The sequence below is a fragment of the Oryctolagus cuniculus genome, chromosome 12 (genome assembly GCF_964237555.1).
Source record: "Oryctolagus cuniculus chromosome 12, mOryCun1.1, whole genome shotgun sequence".
Classification (NCBI taxonomy): Eukaryota; Metazoa; Chordata; class Mammalia; order Lagomorpha; family Leporidae; genus Oryctolagus; species Oryctolagus cuniculus.
In genome coordinates, this window is record NC_091443.1 from 9,507,538 (window position 1) to 9,529,807 (window position 22,270).

The 22,270-nt window shown below is 60.4% G+C and overlaps 1 protein-coding gene across 1 annotated transcript in view; it reads right to left on the reverse strand.

Annotated features, from left to right (window-relative positions):
* ADAMTS17 (ADAM metallopeptidase with thrombospondin type 1 motif 17) overlaps positions 1–22,270 on the reverse strand; it is a 268,667-nt gene that overhangs the window by 2,988 nt on the left and 243,409 nt on the right. Inside the window, exons 20-22 of the mRNA XM_051822951.2 lie at positions 13,841–14,045; positions 11,657–11,809; positions 502–679 (exon numbers count right to left, since the gene is read on the reverse strand). Coding sequence (XP_051678911.2) covers positions 502–679; positions 11,657–11,809; positions 13,841–14,045 — 536 coding nt within the window. The remainder of the gene's footprint in view (positions 1–501; positions 680–11,656; positions 11,810–13,840; positions 14,046–22,270) is intronic.

Below are 22,270 nucleotides of genomic sequence, written 5' to 3' on the forward strand. Positions count from 1 at the left end.
CTCCCCCCTCACGGGCTCCCTACCATGGCAGAGGGACAGCTCTGGTTGTCAGGGGCTCGTGGGGGCTCAGGTCCCTGTGAGACCACAGCCAGTCTCCCTCACGACAGGGGGAGTCCATCTCCTCCCAAACCCCTTCTACAACGCTGGCCTCGTGAGTGTAATTCCCCAAGTTCATGGAAAAACAATTAAAAGATAAGCTTCTGTTGGAGCCAAGTTTTTGAAAACTGCATATGAGGGGGGAGTCTTCAAAAAGTTTGTGGAAAATACCTATGGTGACAAAACTGTGCACGGAAAACACGTATGGTGACAAAACTGTGCACGGATTTCAAAATGTTTCCAGGCCAGAAATGAACTTCGCTCTGGGTTGTACCTTCTCGGAGCTTCTGGAAGGCCCTTGCATGACAAGGCCCACGAAGAGGACTCTCTGGCTTGCAGAACCCAGCCCAGCAGGGGCTCTCGCCGGAGGACACCGCGCTGGGCGGCGGCCGGCCGGGCACTCACCGAGCCGAGGCGAGGTGATGGTGTTCACGTTGATCTTGTCGTTGCACACCTCCTGCTGGCACTGGCTGTAGGCCGCCGGCTTGGAGAGGGCGGTGCACTCGTTGCCATGGCGCCCGGTGACCTTGTGCATGCACTGCACCACGCGGGACTGCAGGCCCTTCCCGCAGGTGGACGAGCACTGCGGGCGACAGGGACAGGCTGAGCTGGGGGCCTGAGCTGCACTGGGGGGTCCGCCCCTGGGCCCGGCTCCTGTGTGTCCTTCCCAGGTATGGCAGCCATGCAGGACGTGAGTACTGTCCACTTGGCGGAGCCCTTCCCAAGACGTTAATGGCTGCTTTGTGTTCTCCCCGCCCTCTTAGGCACCTGTGGAATCCCTAACCCACCCCGGGGTGGTGGTAGGGGCTAGGCTCTGTGGGAGGTAGGGAGCTCCAGGTGACGTCATGGGCTGGGGTAAGTGTCCTTCAAACCAGAGACTGGAGCCCCCTCCCCACCACGGGAAGAGACGCTGGGAGGAGCAGCTTCCCCAGACCCTGATGGCCTGGCCTAGAACCCCCACCCGGCAGTGAGACGCTGGAATCTGACGGCCAGGGCCTTGTCCAGAACCCCTGCCCGGCAGTGAGACGCTGGAATCTGACGGCCAGGCCTGGTCCAGAACCCCCGCCTGGCAGTGAGACGCTGGACTCTGACGGCCAGGCCTGGTCCAGAACCCCTGCCCTGCAGTGAGACGCTGGAATCTTGTAGAAGCCGCCTGGGGGCGGGTGGTGTTTTGTGATAGCAGCTGGAGCCCAGGCCCAAGACCACTGCTGGAATACAAACTCCTCCTGGCTGCCTTCGGCTCTGGCTTCTGTTCCAGGCAGAAAACTGGGCCTCGAGATTCCTGAGCTGCTGCGCAGGGGGGCAGCCCTGGGCATGGCGAGGAGCCCAGTAATGCCTGGAGTTGAATTTCCCACGAGATTGGAGGTTGGGGCTTAGAGTGAGGTAAGGAAAACACAGGGCCACGTTTCCCGCATGCCAGGGTCGTGGAGTAATAGCTGGGGCTGACAGTGTCGAGGGAGACCCTGGGGGCCTCGCTGCTGGCACCTGCGGTACTTGCTGTCCTGGCACGAGGGGGTGCAATCTGCTCCAACCGGGGCCGTGTATTCAGTCGGTGCCAAGTTCCCAAGGAGTGGCCCTGGTCCTCTTCACACTCCCTTAGCGGCCTCTCCAGCAAGGGGCCTGCTGGGTGCCGACCTTGACCCTATCCCTGAGCACCTTGGTCCTTCTGCTGCCCTGGGTCCCCGCCTGGGCTTCCTCCAGCGGGTGCCCGGGGTGCCCTCGGCGCCCAGTTGACATCCAGTGTTCCAAGGGCACCCTGCAAAAACCCCAACGTGGGTGGGGCCTCGGGTGCAGCAGCTGAGGCTCACAGCGGCACTGCAGGTGGGAGGGGGGCAGGCCTGTCCTGCTGCCCTGACCTTGGCCTGGGCCGGAGGACAGGCCTTTTGCAGGCTGTAGGAGACCGCGGTGTTGGCTTCTCTGCCCAAGCGGCCACTGTCTGTGCCCAGAGGGTCCCCGGGAGCCAGGTGCATCGTGGCTTCCTATGTGGTGAGCAGCAGCACGTTCCCTCTGCACTCTAGAAAGTCACACCCAGGGGCTGGCACTGTAGTGCAGCGGGTAAAGCTGCCATCAGAGATACCGGGATCCCACGTGGGCACTGGTTCGAGTCCCAGCTGCTCCACTTCTGATCCAGCTCCCTGCTAATGACCTGGGAGGGCAGTGGAGGATGGCCCAGGTGTTTGGGTCCCTGCACCCACGTGGGAGACCCGGATGAAGCTCCTGGCCTAGCCCTGGCCGTTGCGGCCATCTGGGGAGTGAACCAGCACATGGAAGATCTTGTTCTCTCTCTCTGTAACTCAGGCTTTCAAATAAATAAGTCAATCTTAAAAAAATTCAGAGGTAATGTTGCTCATTAGGGGACCCAGAAGAGCTGGGAAGACCACCAGCAGCCCCCTGTGGCCCCCGGCCGCCTGGCTCTGTGTCCCAGCAGACCCGTGGAGGGCTGCCTGACTCTCCTGTGTGACACCGCAGAGCTCCAGGTCCCTCCCAGGCTCAGCCATCAGCCGCGGGGGCCCGTGGGCGCTCGAGGGGTGAAGTCACAGGAAGGAGTTCCCGCCAAGAGAGATCTTGACCATGGGCAGGGGCTGTTGTGACCTCCTTCTGTGGGGTCACCTGGGCTGTAGGGTGGGGGCCGCACAGAGTTACCTGTCATCAAGCTTTTAAAAACCTCACGTTCCAGGCCAGTAAAATCAGACTGGAGTGGGGTGGCGGGGTGGGGGCCGGGCATGGCTGCTCTCCGGCCCTCCAGGTGGCTGCGATGGGGGCCAGCCTGGGGTCTCCCGGCGCCCTGTGGAGGACGCAGAGCTGTCTCGGCTCTGGAGGCACAGGGGCGACACAGCCCTCTTCAGGCTTCCACACGGCCCGTGCACCGGGCTAGGAGCACATGAAAGCCGCAGTCGGAAATCCTTCTAGAAAAGACAAGCTGCCTCCTCGTCAAGGAAGACGAGCCCCATCATAGCGGGTGCAGGGTGTGGGGTGTCCTGAGTGATCTGTAGTCAGGGCACTGTCGGGGGGAGTTGGGCCAAGCTGCCCGGCCCGAGTCGGGGCTCACTGGAGACCCTGTGGCGGTCCCCTGACATTAACAAAGAGGCCCCAAACTGCCTCATGCTCCCGAGGCAGGATGGGTGAGAAAGACCGTGGAAAGGAAGCCACCTTTACGCCAAGGGCTGCGAGCCCACGCAGACGGCGCACGGTGGAGAAGGTCGAGGGGCCCAGCGCAGTGCCACACCACACGAGCACCGTCACCCCAGGCAGCACAGAGCCACCCCACAGACACAAAGTCATCGCACGCAGCCCAGGGCAGCCCCAACACGGCCTAAGCTACCCCAATGCAGAGCAAAACCACATAGGCAACACGGCGCAAAGTAGCTCCAACACCACGTCCGCCACCCCTGTGCAACAGTCACCCCCGACACGGCACAAAGCTACGTCGACAGAGCACAGGGTCAGCCAGCACAGCACAAATCCAGGCCACAGCTCGTGCCGAACGCCCAGGGAGGGCTGTCCACACGATCTCGAAGGGTGGGAGTCGGGCGGCAGTGACCACGCGCGCCCTGGCCTGCTGGCCTGGTGCCTCAGTGTGTAGCTGCTGGAGCCGAGGCAGACGGCGCCCGCGTGGGGCTGCCCTGCAGGGCTCGCGTTCAAGTGTTCTCACTCCGCCAAAGTAGCAATTTCACAGTGGTCAGCGCTATCACGTGCCAGAGAGAGAAAACAGCAACACTTCCAACTCCAAGCAGCTCTGAGCTTATATTCAAATTCCAATGTACAGCCACAGTAAGTTACATGTTCTTTTTATTTTTTTATTTATTTTTGGACAGGCAGAGTGGACAGTGTGAGAGAGAGAGAAAGGTCTTCCTTTGCCGTTGGTTCACTCTCCAATGGCTGCCATGGCCAGTGCGCCACGGCCGGCGCACTGCGCTGATCCGAAGCCAGGAGCCAGGTACTTCTCCTGGTCTCCCATGGGGTGCAGGGCCCAAGCACTTGGGCCATCCTCCACTGCACTCCCGGGCCACAGCAGAGAGCTGGCCTGGAAGAGGGGCAACCGGGACAGAATCCGGCGCCCCGACTGGGACTAGAACCCGGTGTGCTGGCACCGCAAGGCGGAGGATTAGCCTAGTGAGCCGCAGCGCCGGCCTACATGTTATCAAAATATTCTCACCTCTTTGAAAGGCAGAACCAGAGGTCGCTTATCTGCTGGTTCACGTCCCCAGTGCCTGCGACAGCCAGGTACAGGCCAGGCCGAAGCCTGGAGCTGAGAACTCCATCCGGGTCTCCCACCTGGGTGACGGGGCCCAGGCTCTTGAGCCATTATCTGCCTCCCAGGATGCATCAGTAGAAGCTGGATCGGAAGTGGAGGTGCCGGGACTTGAACCTGCATGCGGATACGGGGTGTGGGCATCCCCAGCAGAGGCTCCACTCACCGTCCCGTAACACCTGCCCCAGTAAGTTCATGTTTTACACAGGCGTTGGACCGCTCCACCAATCCTGAGGAAGACTTTTTATGCCCTGCTTGCGGGCAGAGTGACGGAGAGCAGTCATTGCTACCTAATTTTAACGCCTGCTTGGCATGGAGGAGACTCACTGTCTCAAGAAGTCTGGATGGAAACGGGATTAAAAGGTGGTTGACGGGGCCTGTGTTGTGGCGCAGCAAGTGAAGTTTCTGCCTGTGACACCAGCATCCCACAGGGGCATGGGTTCAAGTCCCGGCTGCTCCACTTCCGATCCCGCTCCCTGCTAATGAGCCTGGGAAAGCAGTGGAAAATGGCTCAAGTGCCTGGGCCTCTGTGCCCACGTAGGAGACCCAGGTGAAGCTCCTGGCTCTGGCCTGGTCTAGCCCTGTGGCCGTTGTGGCTATCTGAGGAGTGAACCAGCAGATGAAAGATCTTTCTCTTGGTAGCTCCGGCTTTCAAATAAAAAAATCTTAAAAAGAAAATGCCTTTTTTTTTTTTCAAAAATTTTCCAAAAATGTTTGGTGCCAAACATTTTTGAGAGCTCTGCATAGTTTTTATAACGTTCATTTCCCATGAACATTTAGCAGACTCCTCATATGCACGTATTTCAATTTTTTTTTCTGCACCAAAATCACCTTTGAATTCCATTTGTCCATGAACCTGTTGGGTTCCTGGTATGTGCTGATCTAAGGCGACCCTACATCCCCTTCCTTTCAGTTCCTTTCAGGTCTTTACTTGGACCACGGCCACGGAGTCACCCGCTGACGTCCACCCTCCAACAGGTCTCGACTGCCCAGCGCCATGCAGCACCTGTGCTGGCCCGGGCCACTGCTCCAGGAGCTCAGGGAAGACTGCATCTCAAGTTCAAGGAGACAGACGAGAGTCTGTTCTCGGGCAATGGCCCAGGAGCCCAGCAAATGCTGTGGCCATGTGTCCTGCTTGAGCCACAGCGGCACCCCGTGTGGGCACTGGGCCAGGGCTGGCACCGCTGTTCTGAGACACACACGTTCCACAGGCCTGCATGGGAGACGGGATTCCCGGGAGGGATGGGGACAATGGGTACCTCCTGTGCCGGCCCTCTGACCTCTCGGCCCACCAGGGGCAGCTGGTTCCACAAAGGATGCAGGACGCGGGGTGGGTGCGGGGGCAGAAGGGGTCAAGGCGACCAGGGCATTGGCCCTGAAACCCAGCCCGTGTGCAGGCCACTTCCAGGGGCTGCTCCACTCCAAGCAGCCCATCTCTCAGCTGAGCAGGGCCTGGCCTCGGACGCTTCTCCGTAACCCTGAGCAGGGCGGGCTGCCGTCGCTCATGCGACACAGTGCACGCCCCGGATGGAGCTTCCAGCAGCCTGTGACTGTGCGGAGCAGGGCTGAGGCACCCACAGTTCCACTTCTGGTTTCAGACCAGGGACGCAGGCCTGTGACATCACTGTGCCCATGAAGGGAAGCCAGGAGAGGAACCGGAGGCAGGGAGAGGCTCACAGCCCCAGAGTTTGTAGTCGTGTGACCTTGAGGGGAGGCCTTGGTTTCCTCTTCTGTAGAATGGGTACAGATGAGTGAAACGGTCAGTCAGGGTGGAAGGGCTTTGCAGGGGCTGGCGTTGTGGCACGGCGGGTAAGCCGCTGCCAGCAGGGCCTGTATCTCATATGGGTACCGGTTCAAGCCCTGGCTGCTCCACTTCCAATCCAGCTCCCTGCTAATGTGCCCGAGAAACCAGCAGAAGTTGGCCCAAGTGCATGTGCCCCTGCACCCACGTGGGAGACCCACATTAATCTCCTGGCTTTGGCCTGGCCCAGCCCTGGCCGTCGTGGCTGTTTGGGGAGTGAACCAGCAGATCTCTTTCTCCAACTCTGCTTTTCAACTAGATCAGTCAATTGTAAAGAAAAGGCTTTGGGGCCGGTGCCGCGGCTCACTAGGCTAATCCTCCACCTAGCGGCGCCGGCACACCAGGTTCTAGTCCTAGTCAGGGCGCCGGATTCTTTCCCAGTTGCCCCTCTTCCAGGCCAGCTCTCTGCTGTGGCCCGGGAGTGCAGTGGAGGATGGTCCAAGTGCTTGGGCCCTGCACCCCATGGGAGACCAGGAGAAGTACTGACTCCTGCCATCGGATCAGCGCAGTGCGCCGGCCGCAGCACACCGGCCGCGGCGGCCATTGGAGGGTGAACCAACGGCAAAGGAAGACCTTTCTCTCTGTCTCTCTCTCTCACTGTCCACTCTGCCTGTCAAAAAAAAAAAAAAAAAAAAAAAAAAAAAAAAAAAAAAAAAAAAAGGCTTTGGAACTGCTGCAGTCCAGAAATGCTGCAGTCCAGCAGTGAACATCCACAGCCCAGTGTCACTGATGCCGGTAACGGCAGCGCACACACCCCTGGGGGACGTCTGGGTCCCCCAGCGCTGAGTGCACACCCGCACGGTGGGATTGGGGTGCCCTGCCGCAGCCGGCTCCCTGTCCACTCTGGTGCCTCCAGCAAGGGCACAGCCCAGGGAACGCTGGCCGACCTGCAGGCCCATGGCAGGAGAGGGATCCGGCCGGGCGGTCAGGCCCCACCAAGGCACGCGCAGAGTCCCGGCGTGGTGTGGAGCTTAGATGGGCTCTGTGAGCACCCCCGTGACGCTGGTCTGCCCAGAACATAGGGGAGCACTCAGCAGCCGCATGTTGGGGAGTTCACGGTCAGGTTCTCCTGGCTTCCTCCCAGGGCTCACAGCGCAGGAGTACCTTGATCTTCCGAAGGCCTTGGGACTCCACATGAGGGGCAGAAGGAAGACAGACTCCGCCCCCTCCCACGGGGCCTGCAGGGGCTCCAGGAGGTCAGGGGGCACTTTGACCTTTGCAGCACAACTGAATGGACAGCAGGGGGCGTCCTTTCAGAACGTCCCCCAGTGCGGCCGCCCAGGACAATGGCTTCTCTTGGGAACAGCAGCCCTCAATGCCTCTGGTCTGGAATCTGAACACTGCGGCTTGTGACCCACAGCCAGGCTGTTCCGGAAGGAAACACAGTTGCCTCCTCTTCATTTCATGTGAGCCTCGGCCTCGGGCTGCACACGTGGACCCAGCGTCCAGTGGGTGGGATGACCATTTGCACGGTTTTCTGGAAAGAGTCCACAGCCTAGCAGTGAACGCAGCTGTGGGCCACTTCCCAAATGGCGGGAGCGGTGCCCTGGGCAGGGAGAGCGGCGTGGCGCGTGGTCCTCGTTCACGGCCCTGGCTGGGGCTTGGCCAGGACGAGGAGGGGGGCTTCACCTTCCCTGGGGACCTGCCCTGCTCAACAGGCAGCCGGCTCAGGCCCCTGCACAGCAAGGTGGGTGCCAGCCCCGGGTCGGCACCTGGGGCTCATTCTTGGACTGCCCGGAAATAGCACCTTGGGCTGAGCTACAGAGACCGCCTACGTGGGAGATGTCAGCACTCCACCCACCCGAGCTCCCTCAATCCCAACAGCTCAGGCACCTGCTCAGCCTGTGAGCTTCCACCAGGCCACTGGGCCCTAAAACGCATCCATGGGGCCCAGCATGCTGCCACAGCCTGTTAGGCCTCCACTTAGGACACTGGCATCCTATATAGGGCAACAGTTCGAGTCCTGGCTGCTCCACTTCCAATCCAGCTCCCTGCTAATGCACCTGGGAAAGCAGCAGAAGATGGTCCGAGAACTTGGGCCTCTGTCACCCATGTGGAAGACTCGGAGAGAGTTCCTGGCTCCTGGCTTTGGCCTGGCTCATCCCTGACTATTATGGCCATTTGGGACATGAACCAGAGGATGGATAAACAATCTCTCTCCCTCTCCCTCTCCCTCCCCCTCCCTCTCCCCATCGCTCTGCCTTTTTAAGATTTATTTATTTATTTGAAAGTCAGAGTTACACATAGAGAAGGAGAGACAGAGAGAGAGGTCTTCCATTTGCTGGTTCACTCTCCAGTTGGCCGCAATGGCCAGAGCTGCACCAATCCAGAGCCAGGAGCCAGGAGCTTCTTCAGGGTCTCCCATGTGGGTGCAGGGATCCAAGGACTTGGGCCATCTTCTACAGCTTTCCCAGGCCATCGCAGAGAGCTGGATGGGAAGTGGAGCAGCTGGGACTAGAACCGGCGCCCATATGGGATGCTGGCACTGCAGGCGGTGGCTTTACCCGCCTGGGGCACCCAAATGCCACACTGGAGTGCCTGATTCACATCCAATCCAGCTGCCTGCCAAGCATCCTGGTGGCAGGAGATGATGGCCCACGTGTGTGTCCCTGCAGGCACGTGGCAGACGGGGACGGCCTTCTGGGTTCCTGACGTCAGCCTGGCCGAGCGCTGGCTGCGGCACATTTAGGGAGTGAACTCACAGGAGGAAGATCAAGCTCCTTGTCCTACTGTCACTGTGCCTCTCTAGCAGGTGACATAACTAGACATTTTCAGAAGTGCCCCAGTGTCCCCCAGGAGCACGCAGTGGGCAGACTGCAGGACATGCACACCAGGGAATCGACTTGGCAGTGAGACGAGTGGATTACGGGGACTGGACCTCAAGGACATGCAGCAGCTTTGTGTGATCCCACTTCCGTACCGCCCACGAGGTAGCAGCCCAGGAGCTGGAGGACAGAGCACGGCGGCTTTACCGGCTACGCCACAGCGCCAGCCCCAACTCTGCCTTTCAAATAAGCAAATAAATCCTTAACAAGAACAACAAACCCAATCACAGATTCGTGGGTGCTCCCACAGGGCTTGCCCTCTGCCTCCCCCCCCCACTCCTGTCACACACCTGCTGACGCGAGCTGCGGAGCCGGCTGTGGGAACGCGACCCTGGTGACGGGCTCACACATGCAACAGAGCCGAGTGCAACAATGGCACCACTGCCGCGGGCAGCAGGGAAGACAGCGACCAGAGCAGACCCCAGTAACACCTAGCACCACGGGGCCTGGCCACGGAGCCCAGCACCGCCTTGCACCATGAGGCCTGGCCACGGAGCCCAGCACCGCCTACGCCTTGCACCATGAGGCCTGGCCACGGAGCCCAGCAGCTTGGTTGCAGCCAGAGGAGAGTGGACAGGTCACTGAACCACTCTGAGCCTGTCTCCTCGTCTGCACAACTGTGGCAACAGCCCTGGCCAGAGAGGACAGGTGACATGAGAGACAGGGGCACACCACAAAGAGGAAGTGAGTGCCAAGCACCCCTCCAGCCCCAGACAGACAAAGAGGGCTCAGGCTGGCACTGACGGCTTTTGGCCTCTGCCTCCTGCCCCAGGTCGTCGGCAGCAACAGGAGGCAGTGGCGGCACAGGAGGGGGTGGGGCCGCTAGGACCCTGCGCTTCCCCAGCTGAACACAGCTTCAGTGCAGTCATGCCTGGACACGGGGCGTGCCCACGACGGCCTCTGTCACCACGTCCCCCGCATCCGCCCGATTCTCAGACCACTTGGGTGTCATGAAGTTGCATCTTCTCTAAGCGATCCCGACTCAGACACTGGGGGACGCTTTGCTTATGGGGCAGAGCCCAAACCTAATCAGAGGTCACGCCCTTCCCTCCCCCGGTCTCTTGCCTGGCAACCTTTCTTAAGATGGGTCCGGATGTGCCTGGATACGAGTCGGCATTTCTCAGCGCCCGTCAAGGCCAGGGAGCCCTCCTGATAGCACATTCACGTCAGGACAGAGCGGGCTAGACGTGGGGCCGTGCCTGGCGACAGAGGATCTGGGGCTGTGAGACGCTCTTACGTCCTGCACGGGCTGCGTCCCCCGTCCTGGGCACCTTGAACCCTCTCGGCGTCCCCGACAGAGCAGCAGGCAGGAGCAGCATCCACGTTGCCCGTTCCAGGGGTCCAGAGGCTGAGACACAGCCGCAGAAGTGAGAGCGGCCCGGGCCCTCAGTGTCTCTGTCCCTGTGGGCTCTCACGCACGCTGTGCTGTGACAGCCTCTGCGAGACGCCGGCCAGCAGCCCCGTGCTGAGCTTTAGATGCCCACGTTTCCGTGTGATCTGCCTTTGCTCTGGGGCAGAGCTGGCCCGCTGGTTGCTTTGGTTAGGACCTGTGACCAGGGGCTCAACGGGAAGGCGGCACCTCTGGCCTGCCTCAGGCTCACTACTGCCACCCAGAGGCTGCGTCCAAGCACAGCGCGGCCCACCAGACCCGGGAGATCCGCCCGCTCGCCCTGGGAAGGTTGGCAGGGGTTGGCACTGGGCCTGGGTTGCAGGGCCGGGGGAGGGGTCAGTCTGCACAGGTCACATCCAGTGAGATTTGCTTTCCGATGGCCAAGCCACATTTCCCGCCATAGACTGGAGACAGCAGCTAAAGCCCCTGCCTGGGCCGCATCGCCAGATTCCTGCAGTGAAGCCCAAGTGCAAATCTGCAGGAGGAATGTGCCCACGTTGAAATGGGCTCTGGAGTGTTTCAGACACTGTGCCGACCCGGGGGCCCCAGTGGCTCGTGGGCCACCAGCTTGCAACCTGTGAGTGAACACAGAACAGGAGACGCATGCAGGGGCCTCTTCCAGGCAGCGCAGACACACACGGGCTGCACGGATTGTGGGAAGGTCTCTGAACGCCCACTGGAGAACGATGGGCCTACGCACACCTCTGTCCCCAGGGAGATGAAACCCAGAGGTATCAGGTGGACGGCCACGGAGCGGGGAGGCGGGGAGGCAGGGAACAGTCTGGCCTCCTTGCCCTGGAGGCCGGCTCCAGCTCTGGGACGCCCCTCCTTTTTCTCTCCCCCGACCACCCCGCCCCATCTGCCCCCACACCCTCCAGGCCCTTGCCTAGCAGCCTGGGGATGAACAGCATCAGTGTTTGTCCGAAGCCCGCTACAGTCTGCCCTGCCCAAGGCTCCACGGGCAGGCCGGGCCCATGGCAGCAGGGGGGCCCAGCTGGCCCGCTGACCTGGACAGACTGGACCCGCAGCACCTTCGTGAGCCTCTGGGCTGCATATGGTGTCCTTCCTGGTGTACCCCAAGCAGTGAGCTACGCCCAGCGAGCTCTTGGGGCGGTGGGCAGCACCAGCCATGGCCACAGGAGCACTGGCTGCGACCACAGGAGACGAGGAGGGACGCGTGCAGGCGCGGCACTGGGGGAGTGAGTTTGCCAGGTTGCCCGGGGCCCATCGTGAGAGCCGTGAGCCCCCCCCAGCACCATGGTGGAACCGGAACACCAGCGCGCCCTCCTCACCTTGGACCAGTCCCCTGTCTTCCACTCGTAGCAGCCCGAGTAGTCCTCGCAGGCCTCCTCGGCTCTCGGCCGCGTGGACGCGTCACACTTGCCTTGCGAGTTGGTGCACGTCACTGTCCGCTTCTGTAGGCCTTTCCCACAGCTGGAAGAGCACTGCAAGACACCACCCGGTCTCTCAGCGCCCAGAGGCCCCGCTGCGCCAGCCCCGGGTCTGGGGTCTTCTGTCCACGGGACCCCCAGCTGAGTGGCCGGGGTGGGGAGGGACACAGGAGTGAGGATAGGAAGGAGTTGGGCCCCAGCAGGTCAGACGAGGGGAGTGGGACTTAGTGCCTGGTGTTCTGCCGGGAGAGCAGGAGTCGGGGCAGCTGGGGCAAGTGGAGGCTGCAGAACCAGAGGCCTAAGGCCGGCTGGCCTCCAGGTGTGAGTGACAAAGACCCGGATGGATGGGACAGACAGAAGTAAGGCGTGTGGCGAGCCCTCGGCGCGGGTGCTCCAGGGGCTGTTTCCATGCGGGTGCCAAGGATGAGAAGAAAACAACGCTCCCTGTGGCGGGTCAGTTCCTTCCTGGGACCCAGGGTGGGAGGGGCCTGGAGGGGGCTGCCAGGGTGAGTGACGCGCGGCCCCCACGCGCACGAGTGCCATGCCTGGGCTGAGCCACAATGAGACCGCTGAGGACGCGAGTTCAGAGTTAGCACTGGGGATGCACAGAGACAGGGGTTTTTAAAAACCTTGTTCCAATTCTCTCACATTTCCCCAGTATGGTCATCTTCAGCCCTGGGCACTCAGGGCCAATGGGCCGCCCTGGGAGGGGCAGAGGCGGGGCTGCACACTTGGCCTCCACTGGTCCAGCAAATATCTCCCGCCCCCACCAATGACCCCTTGAATGAGAAACCTAGACACATAATGGAAGAAAAAAAACCCCGAACATTAAAAAATTCTCCTTTTCCTAAAACATCAAAAAGGGTAACGATTCAGGCCTTCGAACGGGCAGCTGTCCACGCCTGCTGGAAAATGAAGCTCAGCATTACAGTGCTCGGGGCAGACGTTCCTTCACCCAACAGCGGACTGGCGGCCAGTGTGGGGCGAGGTGGGCAAAGCTGCCTGAGATGAGCATCCCATCTGGGCGCCGGTTCAAGTCCCGGCTGCCCCACTTCCAATCCAGCTCCCTGCGAAGGCGCCTGGGACAGCAGTGGGAGATGGCCCAAGTGTCTGGGCCCTGCACCCATGTGGGAGACCTGGAGGAAGCTACAGCTGGGGCTGTTGAAGCTGTTTGGGGAGTGAACCAGCAGATGGAAGCTCTCTCCGTCTCTCCCTCTCCAACCCTGCCTTTCAAATAAAAACTAAAGCTTTAAAACAATACACTGAGTACTTTTCTATTAAAATAATTCATTCTGCTTGGCAATGCAAGGGAACTTTAAGAATATTTTGCACACTGAAGAGTGTCTCGGAGTTCGTCTATTTGAGCTTCCTAGTGCGCCCTTTGTGCTGCCACGGACTGGGTTTGCGTTCCAGCCAGTCAATCAGAATCACTGCTGCCAGGGACGACACCACCAAGGACACAGTGACGTCCCCGGAGCCAGCCTCTTCCGACAGCGTCTCCCGGCGTGAGACTTGGGGCTCCAGCGAGCACACGAAACTCCTCCCTCCCACCTCTAACCGTGCACCCTACAAGGACTGCTGTGCATCACAGAAATGGTGAATGTTAGGTGGGGGATAAACCCATCACTCCACCTGCTTCCTACACACGGTGTCCACGTGTCCAGTGTCACAGTGCAACCCAGAAATACCGACAGTTACGGTGTCAGCTTCAAAAACCTGCAGCGGAGGTAAAGCAAAGAGTGGAATCCACTGCCCACCTGGCCCACACGCCAGTTCAACTCTGCCCAGGGGGCACCAGCAGGCCGGTTCGTGCCTGCAGGGCAGTGCCGCCGCCTGGCATCGGCATATCCATCATCCAACACACGCCAGCCACCTGTTGTTAGCCATGCTGTGATGTCAGCTGGAATTCAAGAACACGTGAACTTGAACACAGCCCTGCGCTGACCTGGAGGTGGGTGAGTTCTGTGATAATGTGGGGGTGTGTAACAAACACCCTGGGGTGACTGGGACGTGCGGGGTCCCCGAAGGCAAGGCCCATTAACCCTCATGGTCGGTCCAGCCCCAGTGGCCAACCCAGGCACCCACCTGTGACCACTCTGATGCCTCCCAGATGGACAGACAGTCTTGGCCTTCGCAGCTCTGCACTGGCGATGGCCGGGGGCCCGGGCAGTAGAGGGGCCGTGTGGCGACGTGGGTGCCATTTTGCAGCTGGTACACGCAGGTCACCTCCCGATGCTGGATGCCCTTCTCACAGGTGGCCGAGCAGGAGCTCCACGGGCCTGCCACCCACCTGCTCAGAGAGAGGAGAGAGACGGTGAGCGTTGGGGGAGGCCAGCTCCCTGCTGCCCCAGGGGCCTTCTGGATGGCTGGCGCCCCCTGGTGGGGGCAGGGAGACAGAGCCAGCGAGCTTTGCAATCAACTGCAGAGGTTCGGAGCAGGTGGGGCTGGTTCAGTGACTCTCAGCACGCGACACGGCTGTGTCAGGCTGAGCCGCTGTTCGCGATGGCCACTCCCCTCTGCCTGCGGTCACGGGCATGCTTTGTTCAGAGGGCTGTGAGTGGCCCTGTGCTGCCTGTGTCCTGGCAACGGCTCTGCGTGCAGTTCCTTGGTTTGGCTGCCACTCCCTGCTTCCTGTCCTTCGCCACACCAACAGCAGGTGGCAGTGCAGGGGACTGTGCCTACGCCTAAGGTCGGCAGTGACACGGTGTGCCGCTGGCACCCTCCCCCCCCACCCCGAGGTGCTGGGACTGTTGGTTCCTGCACCTTTAGCTGACCGACCCAGCCCCTGACCAAGGACCCCAGTGCCAGGTCCTCCCTGCCCATGAGAACAGTGGCCGTGACCTCAAGGCTGGCGTGCGGTGTGACAGGGCTCATCTCCAAGTTCACCTGCCTCCTAGCGCTGAAATGATCTGGATTTCTGTCAGGGTCCCCGTTGGTCCCAAGGTGCTGGGGAGCAGCTCAGGTCACACCTAGGTCCCTAAAAGACTCCCTCTCATTGGTCCCTGGATGAGCAGGCAAACTTGGCCCTTGCTCTCTCTCCTGTCCTTAAACCATCCTAGCTCCCAAGAGATCACCACTGGATGGTGCAGCTCCACCCGCTTGGGCAGCCACTCAGTCTCTCCCCCTGAGTCCAACAGTTCCTGCTTCCCTGTGACCAGGCCTTGCTGTCCAGCCATGCAGGACACCGTGGCGGCTCCTGGAGGCTGGGTCCTCTGACGCGGGACCCCGGTCCAGCAAGTGACCCTCCTCTTATTGGGCCTGTGAGAGGGAGGCAAGGAGCCGCAGCACCGGCCGAGGGGCATGGCCGCAAGCACCAAGGGTAAACCGCTTATAAACGGCTACAAGTGCGTGGCACGCGGACCTTGCCGATTACGGCAGGAGGCGGGGATCTGGCAGGGGGAATGAGTGTTCCACTCAGTGTGATAACTGCGCAAACCTAGGGAAACCCAACTAACATCTATGCCCTTCCCCACTTCTGTCTTTAAACAGCATAGACTGAGCGTCCAGGCCGTCCCAATGCTCGCTCCCTAATCAAACGGGCGAGACGGCCCAGGCGTGCCGGGAAACAGCAGGTGGGCGTGTGCTGCTTTCTCTCTCTGGAGATCTGTGAGGCTGCCCGGCCTGGCTCAACCTCTCTTAAGCAGCCACGCTCCCCTCTGGTAGCTCCACCCCCACTCCTATTTTGTCTTCACTCTCAGGAGCTGACTTTGGCCCAGATCTCCCGTCCTGTCCTGTCGTAACTGACTTTGTGAATACAAATGCCAGCCTTTAGGGCGATACCTTTAGGTGATACCGCGCTGACCCCAGCTGTGAGAACAGCCTTGTCGGGGCCAGCACTGTGGCGGAGCGGGTGAAGCTCATATGGGCAGCCACAAGGGCGCCGGTTCAAGACCCGGCTGCTCCACTTCCGATCAGCTCTCTGCTGTGGCCTGGGAAAGCAGTGGAAGATGGCCCAAGTCCTTGGGCCCTTGCACCCACATGGGAGACCTGGAAGACACTCCTGGCCCCTGGCTTTGGATTGGTGCAGCTCCAGCCATCTGGGGAGTGAACTAGCGGTTAGAAGACTTCTCTTTCGCCGGCGCTGCGGCTCACTAGGCTAATCCTCCGCCTCGCGGCACCAGCACACAGGGGTTCTAGTCCCGCTCGGGGCGCCGGATTCTGTCCTGGTTGCCCCTCTTCCAGGCCAGCTCTCTGCTGTGGCCCGGGAGTGCAGTGGAGGATGGCCCAAGTGCTTGGGCCCTGCACCTCATGGGAGACCAGGGGAAGCACCTGGCTCCTGCCATCGGATCAGCGCGGTGCGCCGGCCGTGGCGGCCATTGGAGGGTGAACCAACGGCAAAAGGAAGACCTTTCTCTCTGTCTCTCTCTCTCTCACTGTCCACTCTGCCTGTCAAAAAAAAAAAAAAAACACCCTCTCTTTCTCTCTGCCTCTAACTCTTTCAAATTAATTAATTAATTAAAAAAATAGCCTCGTCTCTGCTTCTGTTGTATGTGCTGTGCTTCCAGGGCCTGGCCTGAGTGGCACTCCTGGAACCGTCCACCACCCTAGGAGGACACGCCCGCTGCCCTGGGGCACAGCTCCGTTCCTGGACATATGGCCAGGAGAGGTGCTCCAGCAAACACGGTGGCAACTGTGGCCCAGAGAAGCCACTCCTTGTGGGGGGGCAGGGGAGATGCCGGGTGAGGCTCAGCAGCCCCTCCTGGATGTCTCCTATAGCCTCTGCACCCTCGTTGGCTTGAAAAGTCCCACCTAAGGGGAGAGGGTCCCAGGCCGGGGCGGGGGGGGGGGGGGCGGAGAGTCTGACATGTGCCACAGCACGGCAACTCAGAGGACAGCCAGTCGCAGAAACACAAATGCCGATTTGCGGTACCTCGCAAGGTCAGGTTCACAGAGACAGCGAGGACAACGTGGTTGCCGGGGTTGGGGCTGGAGTGGAGGCTGGGAGACGGGGGGTTTGCCGAGTCGACTTTGAGCTTGGGAGCAGGAAGCCTCCTGGGCATGGGTGGTGGTGATGGGTGTGCGACACTGCAAATGGAGCTGTGCATGTAAGAACGGTGGGGATGGCAGAGTTTACGTGCGTTTTCCCACAACTCCCAGAAAAGCGGGTGAGAGCAGTGGGTGGTTAGAATCAGGCGCGAAGGAAGAGACAAAGGTGAGACAACAGGCCGCTTTCCAGCTTCGCGCTCAGACCTGGCACCTGCAGGCGGGTGCACACGTTCCCACAGCCTGCTGTGGGCGGAGCCGTCTGCAGGAGCTGCTGTCTACGGGCGGACACCTGTGCCGTGGGCATCGGCTCTCCATGGTTTATCTTAGCTGGTTTTCGGCCTGACCATTCGCTCCTAATCTTGGCACAAAGCAAGGTATGGAAAGAAAATGATTTTTTTTTAATTCTTTTTCTGTGTGCATGTGGCTGATACCATTTCACTCTCACAGTCACGGCTGCGGGAGCCCCAAGTTCCATGACACCTGAACAACACTGACACTGCACATGGTGATAAACGCTCATTCAGTCCAAGTGAACAAGTTGGCAAAGCAGCTGCAGCCCTGTGAGATGCGACCGCTCCCGCCACCACCTGCGCTTTATCGTCTTCCATTCGTGCTCCCCAAAGCCTGAAGAGCCAGTTGATGGCCACATTTGAGTCGGCAGCTCTTCTCAGAGGTCGTGTCTAGAATGCTTGGGACAGAAGGGTTTCTGGGGTTTGGACTCGGAAGTATGTGCACAGACACAGTGAGGGATCTTGTGGATGGCACCCAAGTCTAAACGTGAGACTAACGTCTCACATACACCCCAGGCACAGGAGCCGAAAGCGACTTTCTACACTTTCAGTGCACCTGTGTTCTGACTGTGTTGGGGTGGAGTTTCTGACATCACATTGGCGCTTGGAACATTTAGATCAAGGAGCATTTTGGATTTCAGATAGGGATGCCAGCCGGGGCCTGGGGTCACGTCACCGCGCTGAGAACGTGTGGGCAGCCCGGCGACTGTGGAGACGCCGTGCCCTGTCGCTGTGACAGATCACCACGAACGTTTACGGCCCAGAGCACACACATTTGCTACGTCAGGATTCTGAGGTCAGAGGTCTGACACGAGGCCCCCTGGCCAGGGGGTCTGGTCCCCTCTCGGGAACCCCACAAAGTAATTGCTCCCTTGCCTCCTTTTCTGGCTCCTGGAGGCTGCCCCAGTCCTTGGCGTGGGGCGGCTCCTCCACCATCAAGGCCACCAGGGCTGTCCGAGTCCTACAGTGCACCCTCCACCCCTCTTCTTCCTCCCCCCTCCACTTGTAAGGACCCTCTCGGACGATCTAGAATCATCCATTTGAAGGCCAGCTGATTAGGAACCTGGACTAGCTTTCTCGGGCTACTGTTAAGACAACAGAAATGCATTCTCCTTGCTCTGACGCAGGATGTCCCAAATGAAGGTGTTGGCTCCTTCCCAGGGTGAACCTCAGACCCACCCTGTGTTCTCACGACATCGGGGGGGCCCTGGGTGGCCCCTGGCTTGTGGCTGCCCCCCTCCCCTGGTGCTCTCCCTGGATCTTCTCACCAGGTCACCCCGCATCTCCACCAGGTGCATCGGCCGTGATCTTACTTCCACGTAAGGTTGTATTCAGAGATGCGGGGGTCAGGACACCAGTGGGGGACAGCACGCACCCCTCCACACAGCTGACCTGCCTGCAACCTAACACACTCACAGACACCAGGCCTGCAGAGGCAGCAAGACCAGCGACCGGCCCACGGCCCACGGCCCACAGCCCACGGCCCACGGCCCACGGCCCACGGTCCCCCAGCCTCTGCGATCCCAGCAAGGGCTTCCTGCCTTCCGTTTCTCTCAGCACACTTCCAGCCCAGGTGCACCCGACCAGCCCTGAGAGTGAAGGCGTGCACACTAGGAGTGAGACTGTCTCAGACTCTCAGTGGGACCCTGGCGCCGACAGACCCAAGGTCAAGTCCTCACTCTGCCGAAACACCAGCTGTGCGGCCGCGGCGGGTCAGCCTCAGTGCTCGCTCTCACCTCGCAGGCCTGTGGGTGGGTCAGCGGGGACCTCAGCCTGGGTTGGGCAGGAGGCAGCCGCCATGACTGCCGGGATGGCGACTCTCCATCCAGGCTTCGGCTCAGCCAAGAGGAACTGTTCTTCAGAGCCCTCTGGGAGGGGCCGTCTGGGTCGATAATCTGAACCCAGACAGGGACAGACAGACAATTTCTTTCTGATTTCCAGCATATTTGCAGGATTGGGATGAAAGGAACAGAAAGCCAGCACAAGGGCCCTGGAGACTGGGACCCGTGACTTGGCACAAGTGATTTCCAGCTCTGAGCGTCAGGGTCCTCCTCGGTGACACAGAGCCAGGGCAGAGCACACATCTGTGCGGCCTGCACCACAGACACACGGGAGGCAAAGTGTCCAGGAGACGCCTGGCCAGGTGCCCGGCGATGAGCGTCCTCCTCGTCCCCAGGGCAGGGCTGCTGTCCACTGGGCTTTGGCTGCCCCACCGAGGAAGCCTGTACGCTCAGCTCGGCCCCTCCTGGGGCAACGGCAGCTCCGTGCACCAGGTGTGCTGCACACCTGGGGTGAAGGACACGCGGAGGCCGGCTGCTGCCCAGAGCCCCGTCTCCCAGCTCCTGCCACACGACGGCCTGGAAGTCCCGGGCAGTGTCTGCCCCTCCCATCTGCCTGAGACGGAATCCCCCTCACAGCTCCTGGCAGACGGCAGCCACAACTGTGTTATGAAACACATCAGAGCGCAACTCGGACACGTGCCATTTATGGTCTCTGAAGGTACGGGCGGCTCTCACGGAGCAGATGTCCACCAGGAAGGGCGGGCGAGGAGGTGCGAGTGTGACGTCACGAGCGGGCTGCGGTGCTCCCCTGGGGGCCCCCGGGGCCACTTTACGGCCGCACGTGATGTCTCAGCTCAGCCTGTCTCCATTTAAAACCCGAGGATTATGAGTTCCCAGATACGTGTCCCTGCAAGGTCGTATTATTCACGTATTTGTTTTTTAACAGGAAATGAGAACCTGAAGTGCATCTCGTGGGGCGACCTGCTGGCCTGCGGAGGCGGCTCGGCGGGAGCAGGTTCCTCTGCTGGGGGGGGGGGGCAGCCTTCCCCTCGGCCGCGTGCTCTTCTGCAGGGTGAACGGGGGTGCGGGGGGAAGGACCCCCTTCCGGCCCCGAATCCAGATAAATGTACTTGTTGCTGAGGTCGAGGACGCCCCTGAAAACTGGGGTGGGGGCTGTCAGGATTGGGGACCAACCCAAGCAGCCCGAGAAGACCTTGGTCATCGCAGCTCGTTCTCCCCTGCAGGGCAGGACGGACGGATGGATATTCACCTGCCGCCAAGGCACAGCCGCAGGGGCGGTGTCTCCAGTTCACTGACCTCCTTCCAGAGCCTCCCGCGTGCCCAGCCACACCCCCAGCAGGACCTTGGTAAGGACTCTGAGCGGGTCTAGTCCAGCGGTGAGGGGACCGAGGCACAGAGCGGTCTCGCTCTGGTCACAGGGCTTGCTCAAGGTCGCAGGGCAGTGAGGGTGGGGCTGAGTTCACCACGCAATGCAGCCGTTTACAGAGCACAGTGTGCTCACAGCTGTGAGACCACCACTCATTCTGGAGCGTTTTTATCATATCACCCTTCACCCTCACCCTGACTCCCCCGATCACTGCCAGCCCAAGGTCACCCCTATCTGATGGCTGTCACTCTAGACTTGTCTACTCCGGACCTTTTGTTTGAATGGCATCCCATAATACGTGATGCTTTGCCATCATTTCTTTCAAGTGGCACAGCGTCTCCAAAGCTCATCCGTGTATCACCTGCCACGTATCTGCTTCTATTACTGAGTGAGAGCCCGTCTGCGGAGACATCACACTTCACTATGCATCATCAAGCGACAGAAGTCTGGCTGTTCCCCTGTCGCGGACATCAGCAACACTGCTCTCGCAAACCACCGTGTGCAAGTTTACGTTCTCACTTCTCTGGGCTCACACCCAGGAGTGGGGTTGCTGAATCGCATGGTAGCCAACACTATTTCCCAGGGTAAATGCCCCACTTTACACCCCCACTGGTTGGTGTCCTGGCTGCTCCCTGCTGTGGCCTGGGAAAGCAGTGGAGGATGGCCCAAGGGCTTGGGCCCCTGCACCCACGTGGGAGACCCGGAAGAAGCTCCCGGCTCCTGGCCCTTGCAGCCGCTTGGGGGAGTGAATCAATGGATAGAAGATCTCTCTAATCTCTCTCTGTGCCTCTGCCTTTCAAATAAATAGAATCTTTAAAATAAAAAAAAGAACTATGCCTGGATTTCAAAATTAAAAAAACAGTGTGACCTAGTAGCTCTGTGTCCAGAGATGGGGGAGTCCTTACAGAGCAGGGGTCACAGGACACACGGGGCAGCGGTCCCTCTGTATCGGTGCTTCTGTTTCCTGCTGAGTCAGCTACTCACAGACCACCATGGTCTGAAAGCATTCAATGGAAAATTCCAGAAATAAGTTTGAAATTTCACACTGTTTGCGTGGTGCGATGCAATCTCATGCTGATGAAGGATCTAAGGTTTGCAGCCCGGGATCTAGGGTAGCCCATTGTCCAGGGCGTCCACGCTGCACGCGCTGCCTGCCGCCCGTCACACAGGAGCCCTCGCGCTTAGCCTGGGCGGACTGCTGGGGGCTTGGCGTCAACGGCCTGTGTGCACGCAAGAGGCCCCAAAGCACAGCAGGCGTGCTCGGATTGCCAGAGAGAAGCCACGCAGTGCTGCCTTCAAGAGAAAGGGGAACGCTCCCGACTTGCCCAAGAAACGGAAACCGCACACTGAGGTTGCCGCGGTCTACGTGAGAGGCGTTTCCCGCCTAGGAGTCGGGAGGAGGGAAGGGGAGGGTGTGCACCTGTGCTGCTGTCCCTCCAACCGCGAGGCCACGGTCCCGGGGCAGCAGCGCTGAGTGAGGGTGGAAAGGCGAGCGGGCACATGGGCGATGCGGCCTACGCAGGTCACTACCGGCTGCAGCTTCAGGCAGCCCGCGCGAGTCGTGGGCTGTGTTCCCCGAGGACGAGCGGGGATCCTGTATCTACGGGGAGCCCCCTGGCCAGCAGGCTCTCACTCAGCAAGCCCGGATCACACCATCTTGCACACGTGCATAACTGTACAAACCCACACGGGAAGCAAACAAGCCTGGCCGGTGTATGATGAGACACACGGAACAAGGGGAAGGATGGCACAGCGCTGCACAGGCCGTGGGGAGGCCTGACAGTCGCACCCCTGCTAAGGGACGGCGGCCCACAGCCCACGGAGGGCTCTCCTTTGTGGGTCTACGCATACAAACACGGAACTGTGGGTGGGCAGCAGATACAGCCCCAGGGGAAGGGAGGAGAGGGGGCTGGGAGTGCATCTATCACGAATCATCACATCAAAGACCGTGAACTTGGTAACTGGGCGGACTGGGAGGCACAGGGGCCGATGCTGTGGTGCAGTGGGGACAGCCCCTGCCTGGGGTGCCAGCATCCACACGGGCGCCAGTTTGCTCCACTCCCAGCCCTGT